The following is a 25326-nucleotide window of genomic DNA, read 5'->3' on the forward strand; positions in this document are numbered from 1 at the left end:
GAAAACATGTGCCACAGTCTACCACAAAACAATGCTCCAATCCACATAGGTTTTCAAATATGATCTGAGAAATATAGGAATAAATGGCAATAAAAAATCCTATTCCTTATGGTTAAAATGGGCAACTAGCTTTCAGAACTATGTTGTATTATAATTCATAAGCAGTTAACTGGAGTCAGGAACTCATGAGAGCAAAGAATGGGGTTTGTTAACTTTTTCATGAATTTTCAAACAATGTAACTTCCAGGTTGGAATATCAACAATATAAGAGAAAGACAGATTTCTACTCGCTGTAAAGATGACACTCTGAGTTTCAGACAAGTGCACCAAGAAGACACTTACACATAACTTTCACCAAAAGCCTTCTCCAGAAAACGAAAAACAAACACACACACACACACACACACACACACACACACACACACACACACATTCATACAAGCAAGCACACCTCACGTACACATGACTGCCATCCCCAGCAGCTGGGACTGAAAAGGAACTGTTGTGTAGAACGGAAGTAGCAATCTGGAGGGGACAGGGAAGGGATAGCAGGGTACAAACAGGGGGAGAGAAGAGTACTGTCTGGAGGAGCATGCAGGGACTAGAGTGCCAATCAGCACAGAGTCGGAAGGCTATGGGGAACAGGGAGTGAAAATGGAGAGGAGCGGGGAAGGGGAAAGACAGGTGGATGTGTTGGCAGAGAGCAGCACACAAAGAGGGTGAGGGGATGAGAATAGCTCATATAGGGTGGAAACTGTTGGGTGAGGTGGTACAGCACAGTAAGTTACCGCAAGTTGATGCTAGGATAATTTCAAGAGCACAGAATGTGTTGTAGGGATAGCTTCTATCTGTGTAGTTCAGAAAATCTGGTGGTGGAGTGGACAATCCAGATGGCTTTGGTAGTGAAGCAGCCATTGAAATCAAGCATGTTATGTTCAGCTCCATGTTGTACTACACGGTGGTCTACTTTTCTCTAGGCCACAGTTTCGCGGTGGCTGTTCATCCTTTTGGGCAGCTGGTTGGTAGTGATACCAATACTAAAAGTTGTGCAATGATTGCAGCAGAGTTGGTATATGACATGTCTACTTTCACATGTGGCCAGCCTCTGATGGGACTCCCTCACCCAGTATGCTGAGGGTCTCATCAAGGCCTTCACAGACATGCCATATCCTCCAGACATAGTCTGCCAACAGATCTCCTGTGCAATTCCCCCTCCCCCAATCCTCCCACCACCCCCAAGAACAAGAGAGCTCCATTTGTCATCCAATACCACCCAGACTGGAACAACTGAACCATATCCTTCGTCAGGGCTGTGAATACCTACCATCATGAGCTGAAATGGAGGACATTCTATCCAAGATCCTTTCCACCCCTTATAAAGTAGTGTTCCGTTGCCCACCTAACCTTCACAACAACCTAGCCCATCCCTATGCCAATCCCAATCCCTTGCTACAGGGAACACATCTGTATGGAAGACCCAGGTCCAAGACCTGCCCAATCTGCCCACCAGCACTCCCTATTTCAGTGCTGTTACAGGCTTATCCTACCTCATCAGAGACCAGGCCACTTGTGAAAGCAGCCCTGTCATATACCAGCCCTGTTGCAATCATTGCATAGCCTTTTTATGGTATTACTGCCAATCAGCTGGCCATTAGGATGAATGGCCACAGCTAAACTGTGGCTAAGAGAAAAGTAGACTGCCCTGTGGCACATCATGCTTGATTTCAATGGCTGCTTCACTATCAGAGCTATCTGGATCCTCCCCTTCACCACCAACTTTTCTGAACTGCACAGATGGGAGTCATCTCTACAACACCTTCTCCACTTGTGAAATAATACCACCCTCACCCTCAGGTAACCTACTGTTCCCACAACCCCCACCCAACAGTTTCCATCCCCACTGTCCTGTCACCTCTTCCCTATTCCCGTTCTCACCCTCTTTGTGTGCCACCCTCTGTCAATGCACCCATCCGTCTTTCCCCTTCCCTGGTCCTCTCCTTTTTCACTCCCTGTTCCCTCACCCCTCCCCACTCCCCTGCCCAACAGCCTCCTGACACTGTGCCTGTTGCCAGTCTAGAGCCTGCATGCTCCACCAGACAGCATTCTCCACCCCCCCCCCCCCCCCCACCCTCACATGTACCCTGCAATCTTTATCTTCTCCCCTTCCCTGCCCCCTACAGAATGCTGCTTCCACTCTATGTGGCAGTTGTATTCCTATCCGAAATGCCAGAGATGACAGTCCTGTGTGCATGACGTGTGCTTGCTTGTGTGTGTGTGTGTGTGTGTGTGTGTGTGTGTTCTGACTAATTCTGATGGAGGCCTGTTTGGCTGAAAGCTTTGTTTAACAGTCTTTTTCCACTCAGTATCTACGTTATGTTGTGAGTGGAAATTATTCTTTTCATAATATTTTCCTTATATTGTTGTTTTCATGAATTTTCATATTAAAACAACAGGAGCACAAACAAATGAGATTTATAGGTCAAATACTACGGAAATTATACAAATGGATCGATCTGAACTGGTTGCTAGCAGCTATAGAATTAATGGCCATAGGAAGCATTTATGTATAACTTTTGATGTCTACTACTTTTAACATTCCTTTGTTATGTTCTGTGCAGTTTATTGTAATTGGAGAGTAGCAATCATTTTGTTCTTAAGGAAATGTGCTGTTGTAATTAAGTTAGTACAGTGGAGTTGTTGATGATAACACTATATAAGAGAGAAAAATGTTGATTCTTAAAACTAAAAAATATAGTGGAACAGTGAAATATTATAAAATAGGCAATATATTTGAACAGCTTTCATGTAAATCATGGAATTTACCAGCAACTTTAACCCGGAAAGAAAAATATATTGACGACTGCTATGGATTCAGAAGAAGAAACTATGTTAAAATTTGAAATTTATGCAAAACCAGAAAAGAAGAATCAGCTGAATGCTAGCAACAACACTGATGGGTAGGTTATATCATCAACAACTGCAACTGCCTCTTCCTTCAGAACGTCAAGCTTATCAAAGAACAACGGTAATATAAATCCTGACAGAACATAATCATTATGGACAACTGGTGAAAAACAAGTTAAATGTTACTGAGTGTTTTGACTTTTTGACATGTCGTTGGCACAGCTGAGCGCTAGCAATCTTTTGTAGCATACCAGCCATATATGGGCATATTAATGTGAGCCTGAGTGATGTATTGCAACAGTGCTGACAGCAGGCGAGTGTGGGATGCCATTTCTGTAATAACTCAACAAGGCTGACGCACTGTTGTGAGGCAGGTTAGCTTGCTGAAACAGTGAACTCAGTGGTACCACACAGACTAATGCAGCAAAGGGCAAGCAATATTTTCACACTGACAGTGGTACTGGTGTTTTAGGATACATGACTGATAGTGATGCATATGCACGACAAGTGCAGTGCTGCCAACTGAAAGTAATGGGCATTTTTGTAACGAAATAATTCTCAGTCTCAAAGCCATACCAGGATGACGGAGCTTTGCTCAAGGGTAATCACATAAATATGCCAGCAGAAGTCAGCAGTTTGAGGCCATGGCAGGGCAACAGCTCTATGCACTAAGACCACCTGGACCTAGTGTCATGGCGCACCTGGCCACCCATGTCAACTCCAGCAGCATGGCTGACTCCTGCCCAGGGGGCAGCGGGTCACACCAACCTTCTTTCACCATCACAAGACGGGCATCTCATCATGGTGAGCGTCCACCACTATGATGAAGCTGGGCTCCGCCTGTGGCCACAGCAGGTACAGCATTGTCGACTACACACACCACTGGTGTGGAAACTGTGTGATCGGCTTATGTAACGAGATTGTCGGCATTCGGTGGATGCTTCAACAAAGAACTTGTTACATTTGCAGCTGCCTTTCTCTGGAGTCTCCCGAGCTCCCACCTTGCCTCCACCATCCGCTTGCAAACAGATGGCATTTAAATTTGCAGAAACAACTTCATCAGCACTTTGATGCCAGTACTATTACCAAACTCTCGCAACAATTAATGCTGTAAATAGTTGAAAAAGCCTATCTTTTTTGCCCTGTGCCTCAAAACATAAAAAAATCAACAATCAGCAGTAAATAATCTGGCTTAAGCTTTGAGAAAATACACAAATATAAAAACAATGAATAAAACAAAGCATGTCGCACATGAATTAAATAATGAAAATAAATACTCCTCACTGTCCCATTGCCTGTCTGAAAACTGTAACGAGAAGACACACTAGGAATATCAATTAGGTTGGAGGCAGTCAACATCTGGGGCATGGGGTTTCATGAGGTACTGCAAGACCTGAGGCATGGGTGCCACATCTAAATCACATCAAGTTAAGAATTAATCATGTTTCTTCTTGTGCATCTATTATTTTGATGACAACCAGTAAATGTGTGTTTTATGAGATGATAATTCAATGAACACTGTGAAACTGATAGTTTTTGTATCCCAAGACTGAATACACTTCTATCTATTTCTACATCCACACAGACACTCCGCAGGCCACCGTACGGTGCGTGGTGTAGGGTATCCTGTACTACTACTTGTCATTTCTTTCCTGTTCCACTAGCAAATAGAACGATGGGAAAACAACTGTCTGTATGCCTCCATATAAGTCCTAATTCCTCATACCTTCATGGTCCACAAGTGCAACATATGATGGGCAGTGAATTGTTCGGCAATCAGTTTCAAATACCAGTTCTATAAATTTCCTTGGAGGAAGATATTTGGTTAACATAAAAATTTTTTTAAATAAGAATAAATGGAAATGATTAGATTAGATTAGATTAATACTAGTTCCATGGATCATGAATACGATATTTCGTAATGATGTGGAATGAGTCAAATTTTCCAATACATGACATAATTAAGTTAATTTAACAACATAATTAAGTTAATATAACAACATTTTTATTTTTTTTTTCTTAATTTATATCTAAACATTCCTCTATGGAGTTGAAGCAGTTGTCATTCAGAAATTCTTTTAATTTCTTCTTAAATACTTGTTGGTTATCTGTCAGACTTTTGATACTATTTGGTAAGTGACCAAAGACTTTAGTGGCAGTATAATTCACCCCTTTCTGAGCCAAAGTTAGATTTAATCTTGAATAGTGAAGATCATCCTTTCTCCTAGTATTGTAGTTATGCACACTGCCATTACTTTTGAACTGGGTTTGGTTGTTAATAACAAATTTCAAAAGAGAGTATATATACTGAGAAGCTACTGTGAATATCCCTAGATTCTTAAATAAATGTCTGCAGGATGATCTTTGGTGGACTCCAGCTATTATTCTGATTACACGCTTTTGTGCAATAAATACTTTATTCCTCAGTGATGAATTACCCCAAAATATGATGCCATATGTAAGCAATGAGTGAAAATAGGCTTAGTAAGCTAATTTACTAAAATGTTTATCACCAAAATTTGCAATGACCCTTATTGCATAAGTAGCTGAACTCAAACGTTTCAGCAGATCATCAATGTGTTTCTTCCAATTGAATCTCTCATCAATGGACACACCTAAAAATTTTGAATATTCTACCTTAGCTATATGCTTCTGATTAAGGTCTATATTTATTAATGGTGTCATCCCATTTACTGTACGGAACTGTATGTACTGTGTCTTATCAAAATTCAGTGAGAGTCCGTTTACAAGGAACCACTTAGTAATTTTCTGAAAGACAGTATTGACAATTTCATCAGTTAATTCTTGTTTGTCAGGTGTGATTACTATACTTGTATCAGCAAAGAGAACTAACTTTGCCTTTCCATGAATATAGAATGGAAAGTCATTAATATATATTAAGAACAACAAAGGACCCAAGACCTACCCTTGTGGAACCCCATTCTTGATAGTTTCCCAGTTGAGGAATGTGCCGATCTTTGCATATTATGAGAACTGCTTATTTCAACTTTCTGCACTCTTCCAGTTAGGTACGAATTGAACCATTTGTGCACTGCCCCACTCATGCCATAATACTTGAGCTTGTCTAGCAGAATTTCATGAGAATCACACAACAGCAATAGCAATCATTAAGAGAAATTGTAAATAACTGCAGTAAAACAGTAAATACAAATGAAGGAAGAAATCAGCCTAAGCTTCAAATCTTGCGCGAAGATGACAGCCATATTCCTCCAGTGAGGAACATGGAAGCAAGACAATTTATACAATACTCAAATCCCACCAACAGTTACCCATGTACTGGTCTGTTGATAGTACAATTCATTATTTGGTTTTCACTGCAATTACAGAGTGTCACATTATGTACAAAAACTAATGACATCTACAATATGATCAAGTTTCTGAAAAACATACACCTTTAACAAACCTGGAAGTTTAATGTGCCAGCATCAACCTGTTGCTGGATTATATCTTCATCCAGTAGGTCTGATATTTCCTCTTTCAGTTTCACATGCTGTGGTAAGAGCAGACTGAACAAATACTGCAACAAAATGAAAAGAAGTTATAAATGTGCTTAGCATAAGTAATGTAATAGAATAAAACTAAATACATAACATACCTCTTTTATATCCCTAAGCAAATTCATTGCTTGACTGTAATCTGGTGGATCTTCAGAAAGCTTAAGAGACAGCAGATCCCAAAATGCTTTCTTCATTGTTTCTTTCACTCTTTTATGTAAGCTGTCAAATTAATTTTTGAGTTTACTATTAAATAGGGATTAAAGCAAAGGACACAAAAATCATCACATTTCCTATACACAAGAAAAATATGAAAAAATTAATCCAACTTTAAAATGGTTTATTGCATTATTTGTCACGAAAATCACCCGCTATCAGAGCATGTGTCACATAAATGAAACAGCATTACAAAACAACAAGATGAAATGCATTTCCACACATAACATAAAGAAAAGCAAAGTGGTCATGGATGGATGCATGAGTAAGAATTTGCAATGAGTCTAGAGATGAAGAAAGGGGGAAAGGGGTGGATTACTTTGCTCTTCTCAGATCAACATGTATTATATTCTAGTCCTCAAACAATTATCCCTCAATCCTTTCTTATAAACACTGAATTAGTACTCCATTCTTATTGAGGTAGTTTGCTGTCAGCAAGAGATTAGTTACATCCAAAACAAAAACAAAGCCAAAAGAACAACAGCTTGGTACAGCACTAATTTGAGAATGTATAATGATGAGGTCAGCAATGACTGAATGAAAACTAAGTAATTTATTCTCAACTATTTTGGACAGTAGGGATTCTCAAGAAACTGAACATACTGGGCAGAACTAACAGGAGAGAGATCCCTCTTCCGTAACACCAAGTACCTTAGCTTTCCAAGAAATAAAATTATACACCAAGGATAATTATCTAGAAATCAAATTGCAATATTTTTTCTTTACAACTTGTTCCACACCATAGATGGATTTCCGAGTTGATAAGTTGTATGTAGCTGGGTTATATTTAGCAAATTTTGTTGTAGATTAAGGTTAAAAAAATCCAGTTGTTAAACAGCTCAAAAAAAAAAAAAAAAAAAAAAAAAAAAAAAAAAAAAATTGTAGTCCTTCAGACACATTCTACATCATGGTAAAATTAAGTCACACAGTATATGCAGTAAACTAACCTGAGAAATATTTTTGTCTTGCCAAAATGTAATTCTTACACATTCTCAGTTACATACCACACTTCTGTTAATTATGCAGTAAGATGCAGCATGTGTTCATTCGTTCCCTTAAACACAAAGTTAGTCTGAGCAGTAAATCCTGTCCTTTCTTTAAGGTTGTTGTCAATTATTTTACAAGATCTTACTTGCTGGTAGGATGTCGTTCTTGTAGATTCTTATTATTTAATGTTCTGGTCCTCTTACTAAGACCTTACGCAATGAACTGGCTGGACAAACTGTTAAACTTGTGTTAATTTGAGAGCAGAATTTCTCATATTCATTATCATGAGTGCTGATAATTGTTTACTGGATAATACAGTTCTTAGATTTATTAGTATTCAAACACTGACTGTACACAGTTCCAAAATTTTAAGATATATTACCTTAATGGAGAGTGGAACAGACACATGTTCGTTTTTTTTTAAAAAGAAACAACTTTCATTCAGTTTAAGTCATCTGAGTTAGGATACTTTCCCTGTGAGGGTAGACAGCCGCCATGCTGCTGGTAGTTTTAAAGCTTTCATCACATTTAAGATTGTTAGGGCATTCAGTAAAGTCAACTGCCTCTCCAACTTTTGTGTTCAAGTGACTACAGCGCTTTTGCTAAAATTCCAGCATTAGCAAAGCACACCGTAAATCCTGATGACATTCCTCACTAAGTTCAGCTGTGACTGACTTGTTGGGATGTTTGAAGCATATACCATTCATGACCTTTTAAGGGTTCTTCAACTGCATGGTCTGTCTCCCCTATGTTCACTTTATTACACTTTCTCCTAATTATTTACAGTCCAGTGGCTGTAGTGTTTCTGGTTGGTATTTTGTTGATAAAATGCTTTTACTTTATGACTGCTGGAAAAAACTGGCTTTAAATCTTTACATCATGTGATCTTTCTGAAGTGTACCATTTATAAATGACAGAAATATCAATTATTGTAGTTCTGTTTCCTCTTCACCTCTCTTGTCTGCTACTTTCTACCACATCGGAGGTCTGCCTACTGATTATGCAGTACAGCTACCTGTTACCATATTTTTTTTTAGGTAACTTAATTCTCATTTTAAATTAGTGCCATCACAGATTTGATATGCTCTTTCTGTCAGTGAGCTGAGAACTATCTGTCACTGTGAAACACAGTAAGGGGAATCCGTATGCAGCTATGGCTTAGTATTTGTAGGTTTTCTATACACCTTGTGTTCTAATTTTCCATCAGGTTGCCTATAGACAAGGAAACATAAATCCAAAAATATCCTCTCTTTGCACATGAAAACTGATTTTAGGGTACATGGTTTTGAGATATCTGTTAAAATGTTGTAGCATCTCTTCCCAATGTGGCCAGATGATGTATCACCCACATAATGGGCAATAAGGACAGTTTCACAGACATTCCTCATAGAACCTACATTTCAGAAGACTCCGTGAATGTATCATCAGCCAAAGGGAAAGTGAGGAGCATACTTCATCCATTTTTTTTTATAAAATTCTCCATGTCATCTTTAGTAGCTACACAGAAGGAAACATTTTACTAACTCAGCCACATCTGAGGATGCCTTCTCCTCAAGCATCTCCAAAACTATTACTGCTGGAATGTTTGAAAGTAACTGTTGAACATCAAAAATCACCAAGTTATAATTGTTATAACTGAAAGCATTGACACAAAATGCGCAGAATACTTCATAAACAAACTGAGCTTTCCAATTATATCACGTAATTTCTTAGACACATGTTGGGCCACATTAGAGAGTCTTGGGGAAGTACAAAAAGGCTTCTGTCTCACAAGAGGCAGGTTAAAAACAGATGTAGGTAGACCTAGGAAACACTGTTATTATATAAATATAGAAAACTGCAACCAGTCACATTTTTGAATACTTGTTTATTCCATCAAATGGTTTGTTTGTTGCTTCTGCTATACTGTTCTGACCAAACTTTTGTGCTATGGGGGATCTGCTCTGTCTTTTATTAATTTATTTGGTATAAATCCTTCAGTTTCCTTTGATACTATTTATTTTGATTTAAACCACATCTGGCCTATGCATACATAGTTACTTTGGGAGGAGTTGAAACTGTATCTTAGGAAGGCATCAAGTGAATTTTTATCTCCCTTTTTTATAGATATATTTTCCCATTTTTGCTGCGTTTTGGATGTTATGGTATTTAGTCTCGCTACAACAGCCTTGTAGTCCTTAATTGCTTTGTCTGTCACAGTGCTCCATATTTGCCCAGGATTAGTTTTTTACTAAGAGATCAAGTATGTTTTCACAGTCATTTACACTTTAAGTTGCCTCCTGAACCAACTGCTCAAAATAATTTTCAGAGAAAGCATCTACGAGGGTTGACTGAAAACTAACGCCTCCACCTTCGTAACTCTTCAACAGTTGGCAGCACTGGTATGCAGTACCGGTATGCGGCAGGTACTGGCTTGTTCCATAGCCTCTTCTCTACAGCTCCAGTTGGCAGGAAGCCTTAGCATTGAACAGCTATGTTGTTACAGTGTAGTGTGGAACCCTGCGCAGACAGTCGGTCAATGCGATTTAGAACTCAGAGATACTCATTACTGAGAAAGTGCGTCTACTTGTAAATTACAACAAATATTTCAGAAAAATGCTTAACCTTGATGATTAATGAAGTCTCAGAATGCATTACAAACATGAAGAGGAAAGAAAATATTTTCGCATCTAACAATATACGAACCTACCTCCTTTGCTACAGCAGTTCGTCGCCTTACCAACTGCACTATTACAACTCGCATGCTGGAATCGCTTTATTTTATGTAATTCCCAGCGAGAGAGAGAGAGAGAGAGAGAGAGAGAGAGAGAGAGAGAGAGACAGGCTGAATTCGTTGGCAAATGATGCGGGCATAGGCCGTAAATGCATGGAATTTTCACAAAATTCCATTGCATTGTTACTTAAAAGTTTTAAGCACATTTTGATAATTAATAAGTAAATGATTTACAGAAAAGAGTATGTGAAGTCACTAATAATTTCAGCTAACAGTCATATAATATACGTAAGCAGAACCGATTACTCGATATTTAATGTTCTTTAAAGTCTTATTTGCATAAAATTAAAGGTATTTTGAGAGAATATTGACCAAAAACTTTTTTTTATGTTGTAATCATTCACAGTAACAACCTAACCTAACCAAATTTCTGACAAAGGAAAATAGTCTATTACGAGCTCACTTTCCAACCGGATGCATCCTGTGGTGATTCTTTAGTAACACAGTCACTAAATCCACACCTGAAACCACTTGTTATGTTTACGATAACAAATTATAGGTGTAAATAAACCACAGGGCCATACCGAAATCCATAACCTCTTGGAACAGTTGTCAAAAAATTGGCAGGAGAACCGTTCGGTAACAGGTTTCAGAAGCTTACTGAATAGGAAATTCGGATAAAGAACCAAAAATGACATCACTACTGAGACTAACCTACTGCACCAATTGGTATGAACAATTTAGAATAGGGCTCCTGGTTGGCTAGGAGGCAAAGCTGGCAGTGGTAGCAGTCCAGATAACTACTTGGGCCCCGACAAGGCCATGTCAGGAGGTGTAACATCATTTAGCTGTTGTAGCTGGAGCAAATTGCAATGTTGCACAGGATGCTCTTGTGCAATAACTACTTCAAATAATTGATGCCCCCTTTGACCAGTGATGACCTCAGTCCAACCCATGTATGGCCGTATCTGCAAGCCTGGATTAGAGATCCCTTATGAAAGTATGAGCATGGCTACTATGCCTGGCCTTGCTGGATCAGTTGAGATGGATCAAAAAATGAATGGTGCCTGTGCCCATGCAACACCTTGACTGGATCATGGCCTTTACAACACAAGGAAGCATATTAGAACTTCCTTGGAGGGAGCTGTTGTCATCATTCTCTGCACTTGGGCCTTGAAAGTTCTGCCTGCTCAAGTTAAGAGTTTGACATGGGGTGAAAAGGATGGGTGGTCAGATATATTATGCTATTCATTTTGGACATATTGTACAGGCCGACCATATGCAACTCGCTTGATGTAGTTGTTTTTGCTAAATCTTTGCTAATTTCTTTTATATCCATCTTTGTATCTACAGCTTTCTCCATTGCCGTTGTGATTATTGTAACCACACCATAGGTCTGTGTGGGATAAGATTGCCATCCATGTTGTACTACTAATCCATTGTTTACTTGTTGGTCCGTAAATTTCTGTGTCACTATCGGCGTATTAACAGGCTGGGGTTGTACTGGTATCTCTTTGTATATTAAATCAATTGAGTCTATTACAGATAGAAAGTATTCGGTGTCTTGTTCCGGGATGGTAATGAGTTTTTCCCTGATGTGGGCAGGAAGAAGGCTCTTTAAAATTTTCAGTACGTCTACTAGTGATACCGGGTTCGTCCAGTATCTGGGTTCATTCAAATATTTTTCAAAATAGCCCCTTAAGCTGCCATACTTACTAATGAATGGAGCTAGTTTGAATACTTCACGTCTGAGCCTCGCTTGTACGGTCTCAGACCAATAATTATGTAGAATGCTCTCTCAAACTGTTCATAATAGTGGCAACGTTCTGCCACGTCTCTAGCCCCATAGCAGAATGTCACCTTGTGTGTATCCAACAACAAATATAATTTTCTGGGCTTCGGTACAGGTACGAGGTAAAACATTTCGAAATGCTCTGATGAAGATCACAGTGTGTGTTATTTCCTTTCAGAAGTAAATATCAGGAATTGTCAGTGCCTAAGTAATCCCTCATCTGCAAGTAATGTTGACAAACACACCGTGCTGTCAGTGACTGGCGTGTTTATGTTCGCTTAGGGGTAGCACATGGCAACTGCAGTTATTTCCTTTAAATTTGTACATAACTTATCTCTCTGTTTTCCCACAAATTCTGACTTAAATTTAACTGATCTACTCTTAGAGTCAACTTGTGTATTTCTGTAGGTAGGTTTTTGCATACGTCTTGCAGCACACTGATTACATTCATCACTTTTTTACCGACGCATCCACTTGGGATTGTCTCTCCTGAATTTGAGAATATACCTGCAAGTTGTTCCTGTTTACAATCTACGGATGTTACCTTTTCTGTTACTGGATTTATACTGAGGAACATGTCGGTAATTATTTCTTGTTTTAGTTGTTTACCAAGCTCTGTCAACTTCCCGGACAGTTCATCACATAACTCAGTGCACGTAGTTTGCTCACCTCACTGAACTGTTGACTAATACTATTCCTGAAATCTTTAAATGCCTGATTTTGCTGTGTAAACTGTTGTCCCATATTTTCCTGATGTCTTATGAGCTGCTGTGTTACACCCTCAAGCTGTTGTGTTATTAGCTGCATGAGTTGTGTCAAAATGTGGAGGTCATTAGTATTTACATTGCTTTTTCAAACTGTTTCCTGTTCTTGCATTCACGATGTTGTGAGCAAATAATCAAAGGAATTTTCACTGTAGCACGCATCAGTTTCACTATTTGAAAAAATGTTTCCTGGTGTGGCTTGAGAAATTGTCTCATTGAGCATCATAAAAGTGAAATCATGATTAGTTACATTACCAGTGTCATCATTTTTTAATATTGAGATGCCAATCTGGGTGTTTTGGTAGCCATCGGCCAGTTCTCGAGTTGGCACGCTACTTTCAACTGTTGCCAAGCTCATATTTCCGCCATCTTGGCATATTGCATTTTGTAATGAATTTTCAACAATAGCTATTTCCTTTGACTCCATTGTGAACAATATTTAACAAAATTGTGAAAAGAGAAGAAAAAAATTTAAACATAAAATTTTGTTTGTATCAGTACTTTTGAATTAAAGCAGACACATATGCATATTCATTAATGAACCTAATTATTCTCTGATACAGTCTCACAGAATTTGAATGAACTATTTTGCACTTTTGATGTTGACTTTACACAAATTTTCATCCCTCCTATAATAACTTTTGATTAAATAATAAAAAAAAAGAAATTTTGAAAGAATAACTGAAAAAATTTGGAAGGTGCACATATCCTGAGTGAACTTTAACTGGTGTTAATATCAACAGACCATCATTATTCAACATATATATTCCCCATTTAAATTTTATGATACATTGCAAATGTTTTATGATAATAATCATAAAGCACATAAAATACAGAACTACAAATGAACTTGCTACTCTAAAAAAAATTTATATAGTGAAATTCCACCCAGAATTTTGTGACAGTGGCAATTAATTTACTCCCATTAAAAATGCAGTTGAAATTATTCAACTCTTTAAAAAGAAAATACTGATGAGTGCAATTCACATTTTAAGTATCTGTGACAGCAAATTCATAAACAAAATAAAATTATTTATGATTTAATTGATAATACTTTAGGTCATTAAACTTTAACAGTTGTTACAATTTTTAAAACGGTTAAAAAACAAAATGAAACTGTACCAGCAGGTAGGTAGGATCAAACCCACGTCGGCTACATAACAGTCTAGCAAACTACTGACTGAGCTACTTCACTTATTTGGTGCCTGGCTACTTACGACCTGTATATGTGGTATGTATGAGCTATGTTTAAAACTTTAAAGCCTCCCCTTTTTTAATTTTCTCAATAGGGCGCTTTAAGACTTCTATGAGTTGACATCCTTGAGGTATACTACTAACCTGCGAAGTCTCATCCTAAACTGTATTTCCAAGACCAGAAGGTCCCCTTGTTAGAAGAAGGACATAGGAAGAAATGTTAAAACACTATGCCTGTCCAGCACATCCACACATGCACTAAGTTTTGTCGATTAGGATGCAGGTAACGACAAATTGTAATTTGAACAGCAAATGATGTATTTGTGTACTTAAATACCAGTGCTTACTAGGAACAGCTCAATAAAAATGCAGTTGAAATTATTCAACTCTTTAAAAAGAAAATACTGATGAGTGCAATTCACATTTTAAGTATCTGTGACAGCAAATTCATAAACAAAATAAAATTATTTATGATTTAATTGATAATACTTTAGGTCATTCAGTTGAATGATGAAAATTAGTAAAAGTTCACAAATTGTTTGGTTGCCTCGAAGCACTGGTTGGTTGGGTTAAAGATTAAAGGGACCAAACTACAAAGGTCATCGGTCCCTTGTTTCATAAAAACACAGAGCACAGGGGAACTATCCACCAGTCAAGCGAAGCACTAAAAGAGAAACTCCAGGGGAAGAAAAGCCCCATGGTCCATTGTAAGACAACATGGAAAACAGAGCACAGCAACAAAAACAACATAGAGAACAAAGGCAGAAGGAATTAAAACTGCACAGCAGAGAACTGTGGCCGGCTGATCACGAAAATAATAGGATGAGCCAGCCACTCTGCAACATGTTAAAACCTCCAGCCGAAAAGTTTAGGGCGGAGTCTAATCACAACACAAAACTAAGTAAAAGAGAGAGCTCAAAAGAGGGTGATGTTAAAAAAAAATTTAAATGGACCGATAAAAGCCGCTCGCGCGAATAAAACTTAAAACCCGATCTGCCATAGAGACATCGTCACCTAAGAGAGATGATAAAGCACCCTGGAGATTAAAAGTTCGCCTGAGGGCGGATAAAAGAGGACAGTCCAACAATATATGGGCCACCGTCATAAGCGCTCCACAGCGACAATGAGGGGGGTCCTCTCGACGCAGCAGATGACCATGCGTCAGCCAAGAGTGACCAATGCGGAGCCGACAGAGAACCAGAGTCCCTCCGAGAGGCCCGCATGGAGGAACCCCACACAGTCGTGGCCTCCTTTACACGCCGCAGCTTGTTGGGTACAGACAGGGTGCGCCATTCGTCGGCCCACATCCCAAAGACCCGACGCCGTAACACCGATCGGAGATCAGTTGCCGGGAGGCCGATCTCCAACGGCAGTTTGCGGGTGGCTTCTTTAGCTAACTTGTCGGCGTGTTCGTTGCCCGCTATCCCAACGTGTCCCGGGGTCCATATGAACACCACTGAACGGCCACGTTGTGCAAGAGCATGAACGGACTCCTGGATGGCAACAACAATGGGATGGCGTGGGTAGCACTGGTCAAGAGCCTGGAGACTACTGAGAGAGTCACAGCAAATGACAAAAGACTCGCCAGTGCTGGTACGAACACGCTCAAGGGCACGAAAAATAGCTGTTAGCTCTGCAGTGTAAACACTGCAGCCGTCCGGCAAGGAGCGTTGGTCGACATAGTCCGCATGAACATAAGCGTACCCCACACGGCCATCAACCATCGAGCCATCGGTATAGATAACCTCCGAGTCACGGGATTCGTCGAGGAGAGCAAGAAATTGGCGGCGCAAGACTGCAGGAGGAACTGAATCCTTTTGCCATTGGGAGAGGTCCAGCTGAAGCTGCGGCCGACGGATACACCAAGGTGGTGTATGTGGGCGGACCTGAAAAGCAGATGGAAGAGGCAAAGACTCGAGTTCACTAAGCAGGGACTGAACACGGATCCCAATGGCATGGCCTGATCGCGGCCGCCGGCGTGGAAGATGGACTGCCGCATCGGTGAAAAGGAGACGGTAGTTAGGGTGACGGGGAGAACAACGGACGTGGGCAGCATAGTTGGCTAAGAGTTGTTGACGCCGAATGTAGAGCGGAGGAACCCCAGCCTCAGCAAGTAGGCTATTAACAGGACTGGTGCGGAATGCTCCTGTCGCCTGTCGAACCCCACAGTGGTGAATGGGGTCCAGCAGTTGCAACGCTGAGTGCGACGCTGAGCCATACGCCACACTCCCATAATCCAGTCGGGACAGCACAAGGGCTTTGTAGAGCTGCAGCAGCGTGTTACGGTCTGCACCCCAAGTTGTGTTGCTGAGGCAGCGGAGGGCATTCAGATGCTGCCAGCACTGACGCTTGAGCTCACGAATATGTGGAAGCCAAGTAAGCCGGGCATCGAACAGCAATCCCAGAAAACGGTAAGTGTCAACAACCCTGAGCTTAGCATCCTGAAGATAAAGCTCAGGGTGGGGATGGACAGTGCGACGCCGACAAAAGTGCATAACACAAGTCTTCGCAGGAGAAAACTGAAACCCATGGGCTAGGGCCCACGCCTGTGCCTTGCGTATGGCTCCCTGCAACCGACGTTCTGCAACGCCAATGGTGGAGGAGCTGAAAAAGATGCAGAAATCGTCAGCATATAACGTGGGCGAGACAGACGACCCTACTGCTGCTGCGAGGCCATTAATGGCCACAAGGAAAAGGGGCACGCTCAATACAGAGCCCTGTGGAACGCCGTTCTCCTGGATATGAAGGGAACTATGGGATGTGCCAATTAAAACGCGGAATGTCCGAACAGATAAAAAATTCTGAATAAAAATGGGGAGAGAGCCCCGGAGACCCCACCCGTGCAACGTGGCGAGAATATGGTGCCGCCACGTCGTGTCATATGCTCTGGAGAGGTCAAAAAAGACGGAGACGAGGTGTTGGCGCCTGGAAAAAGCAGTGCGGATTGCAGACTCAAGGAGGACCAAAGTATCGGCGGTGGAACGGCCTTGACGGAAGCCGCTCTGGCATGGAGCCAGGAGACCCCGAGACTCGAGCAGCCAACACAGCCGTCGACTCACCATGCGTTCCAGCAGCTTGCACAGAGTATTGGTTAAGCTAATGGGCCGATAACTATCCACAGTAAGCGGGTCCTTACCAGGCTTCAGCACCGGAATGATGGTACTTTCTCGCCATTGCGACGGAAAGACACCATCACCCCATAGGCGGTTGAAGATGGCAAGAACACATCGCTGACAGTCCGGGGACAGGTGTTTTAGCATCTGATTGTGGACGCCATCTGGCCCAGAGGCTGTATCGGGGCACTGTGCCAGGGCGCTCTGGAGTTCCCACAAACTAAATGGGGCGTTATACGCCTCAGGGTGGCGAGAAGCGAAAGAAAGCCGTTTGCCTTCCTCCCGGCGTTTGAGCGCGCGAAACGCAGGCGGGTAATTCCCCGACGCAGAGGCCCGGACATAGTGCTGAGCGAAATACTCGGCGATTGCATCGGCATCGGTGGATACTGCCCCGTTGATGGTAAGCCCTGGGACACCTGTAGAGTACTGCAATCCAAAGATGCGCCGAATCTTCAGCCACACCTGGGAGGGGGAAGTACGGGAACCAATCTTGGAAACGTACCTCTCCCAACACTCCTGTTTCCGCCGTTTGATAAGCCTCCGTACCTGAGCACGGAGACGTTTGAATAAAATGAGGTTCTCCAAAGACGGGTGCCGCTGATGTCGCTGAAGAGCCCGCCGACGTTCTTTAATGGCGGCAGCGACCTCTGGAGACCACCAAGGCACCGACTTTCGCCGAGGGCACCCGAACGAACGAGGAATGGTACGTTCCGCAGCGGAAACAATCGCTGCAGTCAGTGTCTCAACCGCCACATCGATGGTACCATGGGGAAGAGAGTCAACAGTGGCAGCAGAACAGAACGTGTCCCAGTTCGCCTTGCGAAATGCCCATCTAGGCGAGCGCGCAAAGGAGTGACGCTGTGGTAGTGAAAGGAAGATCGGAAAATGGTCACTACCACACAAGTCCTCGTGGACTCTCCAGTGGACCGATGGTACAAGCCCTGGGCTGCACAACGACAGATCTATGGCCGAGAACGTGCCATGCGCCACACTGAAATGTGTGGCGGCGCCAGAGTTTAAGAGGCAGAGGTCGAGTTGGGAGATGAGATTCTCGACCTCCCTGCCTCGGCCAGTAACCCTCGTTCCACCCCACAGGGGATTGTGGGCGTTAAAATCCCCCAGGAGAAGAAAAGGCGTGGGGAGTTGGGCGACAAGCGCAGCCATTTCGGTCAGGGAGACTGTACCACCTGGAGGGAGATAGACACTGCAGACGGTTATGTCCTGGGTAGTCCTTACACGGACAGCCACAGCTTCCAATGATGTTTGAAGGGGCACAGGAGCACTATATACAGAGGTAAGAACATACACGCAGGCTCCACCTGACACACAATTGTAAGTGCTACGGTTGCAGTAATAGCCCCTGTATCCACGAAGAACAGGGGTCCGCATTGCCGGGAACCAGGTTTCTTGGAGGGCAATGCAGAAAGCAGGTGTCAGGCTTAGGAGCTGTCGTAGCTCAGGGAGATGGCTAAAATAACCGCCACAATTCCACTGGAGGATTGTACAAAGCGTGTCCGGTAGGGGCATGCAGGCACTGAAAAGGCAAATTACTTGGCAGGGTCACATGCTGCCACCGACTGAGCGACGGACGTCACTACGGCCATCGTTTCTGAGGAGACGGCGAGATCCAGGTCATCAGGGGACGCAAAGAGCTCGACCTCGTCCTCAGAGGCTGAGCTGACAGGGAGCGTTGGTGCGGGAACCACTGGGTCCTTATTCTTCTTGGAGAGCTTCCTTTTCTCTCTCTTGTCTTTGGGAGGAGGGTTGTCATGCTGGGAGGGCTTTCCTGACGCATCATCAGGAACAGAGGAAGAGCGTGAAGCCCTTCGACCAGCAGCTGGTGGCTTCTTCAGCCACTGGCTAGTGTCTTGTGAGACACTGGGGAAGTCCTTGGAAGGGACGCCCCCAAGGGATCCCTTCCGAATAAGTGAGGCCGGAGGAGGCTGTTGCGTCCCCGGCTGAGCAGCCGGAGGGAGCTGTCGCTTCCCCGGCTGAGGAGCCGGAGAGGGCTGTCGCCGCTCCGGCTGAGAGGTGGGGACCAACGTCCCCGGTTGCTTGGGGCGCACTGCTCCCAAACTCGGTGTTTTGGGAGCAGTGGAAGAGAGAGCGGCCTGTCCCAGCGGTGGGGCAGACGTTACCTGATTTCTCTGTGGGCCAACAGAGAAGGGAGTCTGTGCAGGAGCTGGTGGCGGCAGTGTGACAGTAGCATAACTCCTCAACATAGGTGTGGGGTTGAGTCATTCTAATTTCTTCTTCGCCTCTTGGTAACTTAAACGGTCCAAGGTCTTAATTTCTTGTATCTTCCGCTCTCGTTGATAGACTGCACAGTCTGGTGAGCAGGGAGAATGATGCTCCCCACAGTTAACGCAGGTGGGAGGCGGAGAACATGGAGCATTAGGATGTGGAGGTCGTCCACACCTTCTCAGGCAAGCAGTCGCCCTCAAAGGCCAGGATGAAAGCACCGGTAGCGACCCTATTATCCTTCGGCCCCCGAAAGACGCGACGGACAAAGTGTACACCTCGTCGTGCCAGGTTCTCACGTAGCTCGTCATCAGACTGTAGCAGAAGATCTTTATGAAAAATAATCCCCTGGACCAAATTTAAGGACTTATGGGGAGTGACAGTGACAGGGATGTCACCGAGCTTCCCACAGGCTAGTAATGCCTGGGACTGCGCAGATGAAGCTGCTTGTATCAAAATGGCCCCGTTCCTCATTTTGGAAAGAGATGCCACTTCCCCGAACTTATCTTCGAGATTGTGCACGAAGAAAAGAGGCTTAGTCCCCAAAAACGAATCCCCATCAGTTCTGCTGCATACAAGGTATCGTGGCGAATACGGCTCCTGTCTGTCTGCAGCCCTACGTTCCTCCCATGGTGTGGCTAGGGAAGGGAACGACTTCGGGTTATACGTCACAGCGTTAAATTCCACCTTACCACGCTTAGAGACATTGGCGGTCGGACGACCACCAGATTGAGATTTCACCCGCTTCATTGCGGGGCATCCGCCCCGATGCCACCCACTCCGACCAGGGGCTCTCCCCACGGGCGCCACCCAGCCACAGCAAAGGCCACCTGGCAGGATGGCCGTTGCCGGGAGTCCCGATGCCCCAGAGAGACGAGCATCTACTCCTTGGCTTACGTGGGGAGGTGTCAGCTCAGGCATCGGCAGTACGATCCCTGTGTTGTCAGGGGGCTACAACCTAGAGGGTACATGACGACCCCACCACAACGGGCTGGCTACCGTGCTGGATTTTGGGTGCCATGGGTAGTCCATAGTGATCGTAGGTGCTGGTGGTGACGCACTAAGGGCGGTACTTACACAATACATCAGGTGTCTATGCCCAAAATGAGGGATGGAGGGTGCAGGTACGACGCAAAGACGATCAAGAGTGCCAAGGTCGTAGGGCACAGAGGACTGATGGTGCACCACGTAAGGTGTCCTTCCCCAAAAGGCTCGTACTTCTGTGGAATTTGGAAAAATGGAGGTCAAACCCTAATGGGGACCATCGCATTAAGGCCAAAACGTTTGAGACTCCTTTTAGTCGCCTCTTACGACAGGCAGGAATACCGCGGGCCTATTCTTACCCCCGAACCCGCAGGGGGGCCTCGAAGCACTACCAATTGTAACCGTCCGAAATATGTTCATGCTGTCATGCAGGTTTCATGGCACAGAATGGAAAGCATAATAAAATGTTCTGACTGCCGCACATGAATCCATCCATAACAAATATTTAAAGTCTCACTTGATGTAACTGTAGAAAATTCAAAGTCCAGCACTTTTATGAAGTTTAAATTTATCGTCATAGATTGCACAATTAAGTTACTGAATGTCTGCACAGTGCCACTCTCCAAAAACAAAATACAAAATGGTCAGTAAATTTTGAAGTACTTTTCCTACACGTTACTAATTGTCTGAAAATATATAAGGCCACAATTGGTCACTTTGCATGGATGAGAAAATCGAGTGACCTGGAATCAGCATAGCTACACTGCTGAATAACTCTGCTGCTTTGGGTCTTCCTGCAAGCTTATTTGGGTAGGTACCGATTCCCTGGATTATTGCTAAAAAAGGAGATCACGTGCTTGGTCCTCAGTGCAAAAGCATGACTCCCTCAATGAAGTTATCACTCTGCAGTGGAGTCTGTCTTGATATGAAACATTTTGGCAGATTAAAACTGTGTACCAGACCAAGACCCAAGCTCAGGACCTACACTTTTTGCAGGCTCTACCAACTGAGCAAACGAATCATGGCTCATGACCTGTCCTCAAGCTCGGATGGTAGGAGGTGAAATGACCAAAAACTGACATAAACACAAATTACTCAAAAACTACAACTCTAACCACAAAATGGCACTAACCCCATGAATATAATGTATAACTAAATATGTACCAAATTTGGTGCTCATAAATTTAAACAAAAGCAGAACTTAATTTCAATCAAACATTGACAAAATGCTAATAACTCAAGTACTGTTGCTCGCATGACCTAATACACCTTGTATCCCAACAATGTGTAAAGCAGACGGTAGACTTCGTTTTACTGGTAGAATACTGGGGAAGTGCAACTACGCTACTAAAGAGATTGCTTAAGAATCACTTGTGCAACCATCCTAGAATATTGCTCTGGTGTGTAGGGCCCTTACCAGAGAGGAGTAACAGGGGATATTGAATGTATACAGCATGAATGGTCACAGATTTGTTTAAATCATGGGAGAGTGTCACTGAAGGAACAGAAATGGCAGACTCTTGAAGATAGACATAAACTATCCCAAGACAATCTATTAACACCATTTCAAGAACCAGCTTAATATGATTACTGTAGGTATATACTACAACCCCCTACCTACTGCTCACACAGGGAACATGAGGATAAGATTAGAATAATTATTGCACGCACAGAGACATTCAAACAATCATTCTTGCCACACTCCATATGTGAATGGCACAAGAAGAAACCCTAACAACTGGTACAATGGTATGTACCCTCTGCCATACACCTCAAGGTGGCTTGCAGAGTATAGATATAGATGTATTAAGTGGTAGGTTGGTAGTGGTTTTCTTATCCAGTATATCTTATGTCAGTACGGACATATTTAAAGGGGGTCCGATTACTTTGGCTGGGTGGTAATTTAGAAATAATGGGTGACCAAGTCACTTTACGAGACACTAAAACAACACACCCAATATTTTGCAAAACCTTAAACATGAGCCACACTCACCTTATTATAATTTAAAATAGAGTTTAGGCCCTGTGGGGACCCATGTCTGCCCTCAGTCGTCATATAAAACACACTCACTTCACTTCAAATATGGCATTTCCTCTTCCGTGTTCCACATCTTTTGGCATACTGGCAGCTCCTCATGACACACAAGAAGGCCAATTGTTAATAGCCATCCGTGTTCCACATCTTTTGGCATACTAGCAGCTCCTCATGACACATGAGAAGGCCAATTGTTAATAGCCAATGTCCCACTCTGAGCCTTGTAAGTGCTACTTCTTCAGCCCATTGTGGTCAGAACGAGGTAAGCTACAGTCACATTGAAGATTTCACTGACAACAGCTTACTGCTCTGCACTCTCAGCCACTGAGCTTCCCACTGACATGTGGTCTTCCAGATCACTATGTAGTAATCACTCACAGGGGAACTGAACAGTGAGCAGGAGGTTGAAAGGAGCAAGCAGCCACATCAGCAAATTCATTTTCCTGGGTGCCTACTGGCCCAGAAAATTATTTTCTTTTCTTGCAAACAACATAACTAATAACAACAAAGGCACTTTGGGAATCAAAGCAGATGATGAATTTCTTGCTACAATGCCATCTCATCTGCTCCAGTGCCCTCAGGATGGCAAACAGTGATGCACAGTGAACTGAAACCTGCACTGGGAGCCCTGTCCTAAGGTCAAATTCTGGGAACATGATACAGCAACCGATAAAGTCCCCTCACCTAGACCCATCAGTGTAAACATGAACAGAACCAGGACTGAAATTTTCATGATCAAAGTTCCTGGTAGATTGAAACTGTGTGCCGGACTGAGACTCGAACCTGGGACCTTTGACTTTTGTGGCTAGGCAATGCCTCCACAATATTCTTTCTTCCAAGACTGTTAGATCAAACATTTTGCATGAGAATTTCTGCGAAGTTTGGAAAGTAGGAGATGAGGAACTGGCGAAAGTATAGCTGTGAGAATGGGTTGTGAGTCGTGTTTGAGTAGTCCACTTGTAAAGCACTTGCCCATGAAAGGCAAAGGCCCAGAGTTTGAGTATTGGTCTGGCACAGTTTCCATCTGCCAGTAAGTTTCATATCAATGCATACCCACTGCAGAGAGAAAAGTTCATTCTGGAAACATCCCTCAGGCTGGGGGTAAGCCATGCATCTGCGATATTCCTTCTTAAAGGAGTGCTAGTCCTGCAAGTATCGCAGAATTTCTGTGAAGTTTGGAAGGTACGAGACATGGTACTGGCAGAAGTAAAGCCTTGAAGCAGGTTATGAGTTGTGCTTGGGTAGCTCAGTTGGCAGGGCACTTACCTGCGAAAGGCAAATGGTCGAGTTCGAGTCTCAGTTCGGCAAACTATTTTAATCTGCCGTGAAGTTTTTCATTACTAGAATATGGATGGCAATTTAGAACCTTGTAACATTTAGTTTCACAAATATTATATGGGGGTACAATTCCTCCTGCACACATTCGATTTAAAAATTATCCTGTGTTCTTTAGTAGTCTGGGGAACCCTACCCCGACTCTGTATTTGTACCTTAATTCCATCCACCAATAATAACTGAAGATTCTTCCTCGCATGAATCTCAAATGGCAATATTGCCATGGATGGGTGTGGAACAGACTTTGCAGTAGTGGCTGGGCAACAAACGTGGAACAAAAAGAGCCCTATATGCTTGACATAGAATGAGGGGAAGATGTAGAATAGAATCCGCTGGTGACAATCTAGGAACCTTGTGCCTCAGATATTTCATCTTTTCCTTCAAAGTAAGAATGGTATCCCCAATTTTAAAACAGTTAAATTAAACTTACTTTTCTTTTTCAGCCCTGTATCAGGCCATGGCATCTAAAGTGCATTTAATTTCATGGGGAAGTTGGGACAATGAAGATGTTCATGTCCTGGACTTCTCCAATCACATTTGTTGTCTATGTCTTTGAAGCCTCATTTAATAAGATTTGCTATGACTAGTGTTACACTTGTTCTGATGCAATTCAGTTTTCTCCCAATCTTCCAGCTTGATATATTGCTGTTGGGAATCTCTTGTGAGGCAGGGTAGGCCTTACGCGGCTCATTTAGCTCAGTATAGAGTCTCTGCCAGGTGCAATTATTCACAATACAGGATTTTAGAATCTTGCCACTTTATATGGCTTCCCAAGTGGTATGGGTTTCATGCATCCTACTGTGAGCCTGCATGTGTCATTTAGGCTTGCATTGTGCTTTTGTGGCATATGCAAATCTGGATTGTGAAGGACATGCATATTCCATAGTGGAAAACAAAGTTCTTGGGCAGTTGTTATGGCTTCCCATTTACTACTTGCTAGTTTCCTAAGATGATGTTCCTGGTAACAATCTTTTTGCAGGTGTTATCACAATGATATTTGTATGTCAGTGATCTATCCAGCATAACATCCAGGTATGTCAGAGTTTGTCTAAGAGGTTTGGTTTGAGGGAGTTCTCTAGCTGCTATTCAGAAATGAGATGTTTGACAAGTTTTCCAATTTCCATTCTACTTTCCTAAAGCTCTTTTCTTGAGGTAATAACCAAATCATAGACATACAAGTAATGGGTAATATGGTCTGATGTTGGTTGGTCATTTATCTATAGATTAAATAAAAAAAGAAGCCATAACATTTCACAGGGTGAGACCATTCTATTGCCAATGCCATCGATTTTTCCTACCCTCCACCGTTACATAAAACTGTCTGTTTTGTAATAGAGATTCAATAATTTTTGTGAGCTGATGATCCTTAAATGTGTTGCAAAGTTTATCCTTGAGCATTTATGGTTGATAGTGCAGAACTTAAGTCTGTTATCTGTTTGTTTTCAAACCCTTACTCTATTTGTTGTGTAATGGATGGGATTTGACTGGTGCATGACTTCCCAGGTTTGAATTGAGCATGTTGGGGAATGAGCT

The 25326-nt window shown here is 42.7% G+C and overlaps 1 protein-coding gene across 4 annotated transcripts in view; it reads right to left on the minus strand.

Moving 5' to 3' along the window:
* LOC126412251 (T-complex protein 11-like protein 1) overlaps positions 1–25326 on the minus strand; it is a 133217-nt gene that overhangs the window by 51845 nt on the left and 56046 nt on the right. For all 4 annotated transcript variants that reach the window (XM_050081749.1, XM_050081751.1, XM_050081752.1 and 1 more), the window contains 2 exons: positions 6521–6641; positions 6329–6442 (listed from right to left, as the gene is read on the minus strand). In XM_050081749.1, coding sequence (XP_049937706.1) covers positions 6329–6442; positions 6521–6641 — 235 coding nt within the window. The remainder of the gene's footprint in view (positions 1–6328; positions 6443–6520; positions 6642–25326) is intronic.

The sequence above is a fragment of the Schistocerca serialis genome, chromosome 7, assembly GCF_023864345.2.
Source record: "Schistocerca serialis cubense isolate TAMUIC-IGC-003099 chromosome 7, iqSchSeri2.2, whole genome shotgun sequence".
NCBI lineage: Eukaryota > Metazoa > Arthropoda > Insecta > Orthoptera > Acrididae > Schistocerca > Schistocerca serialis.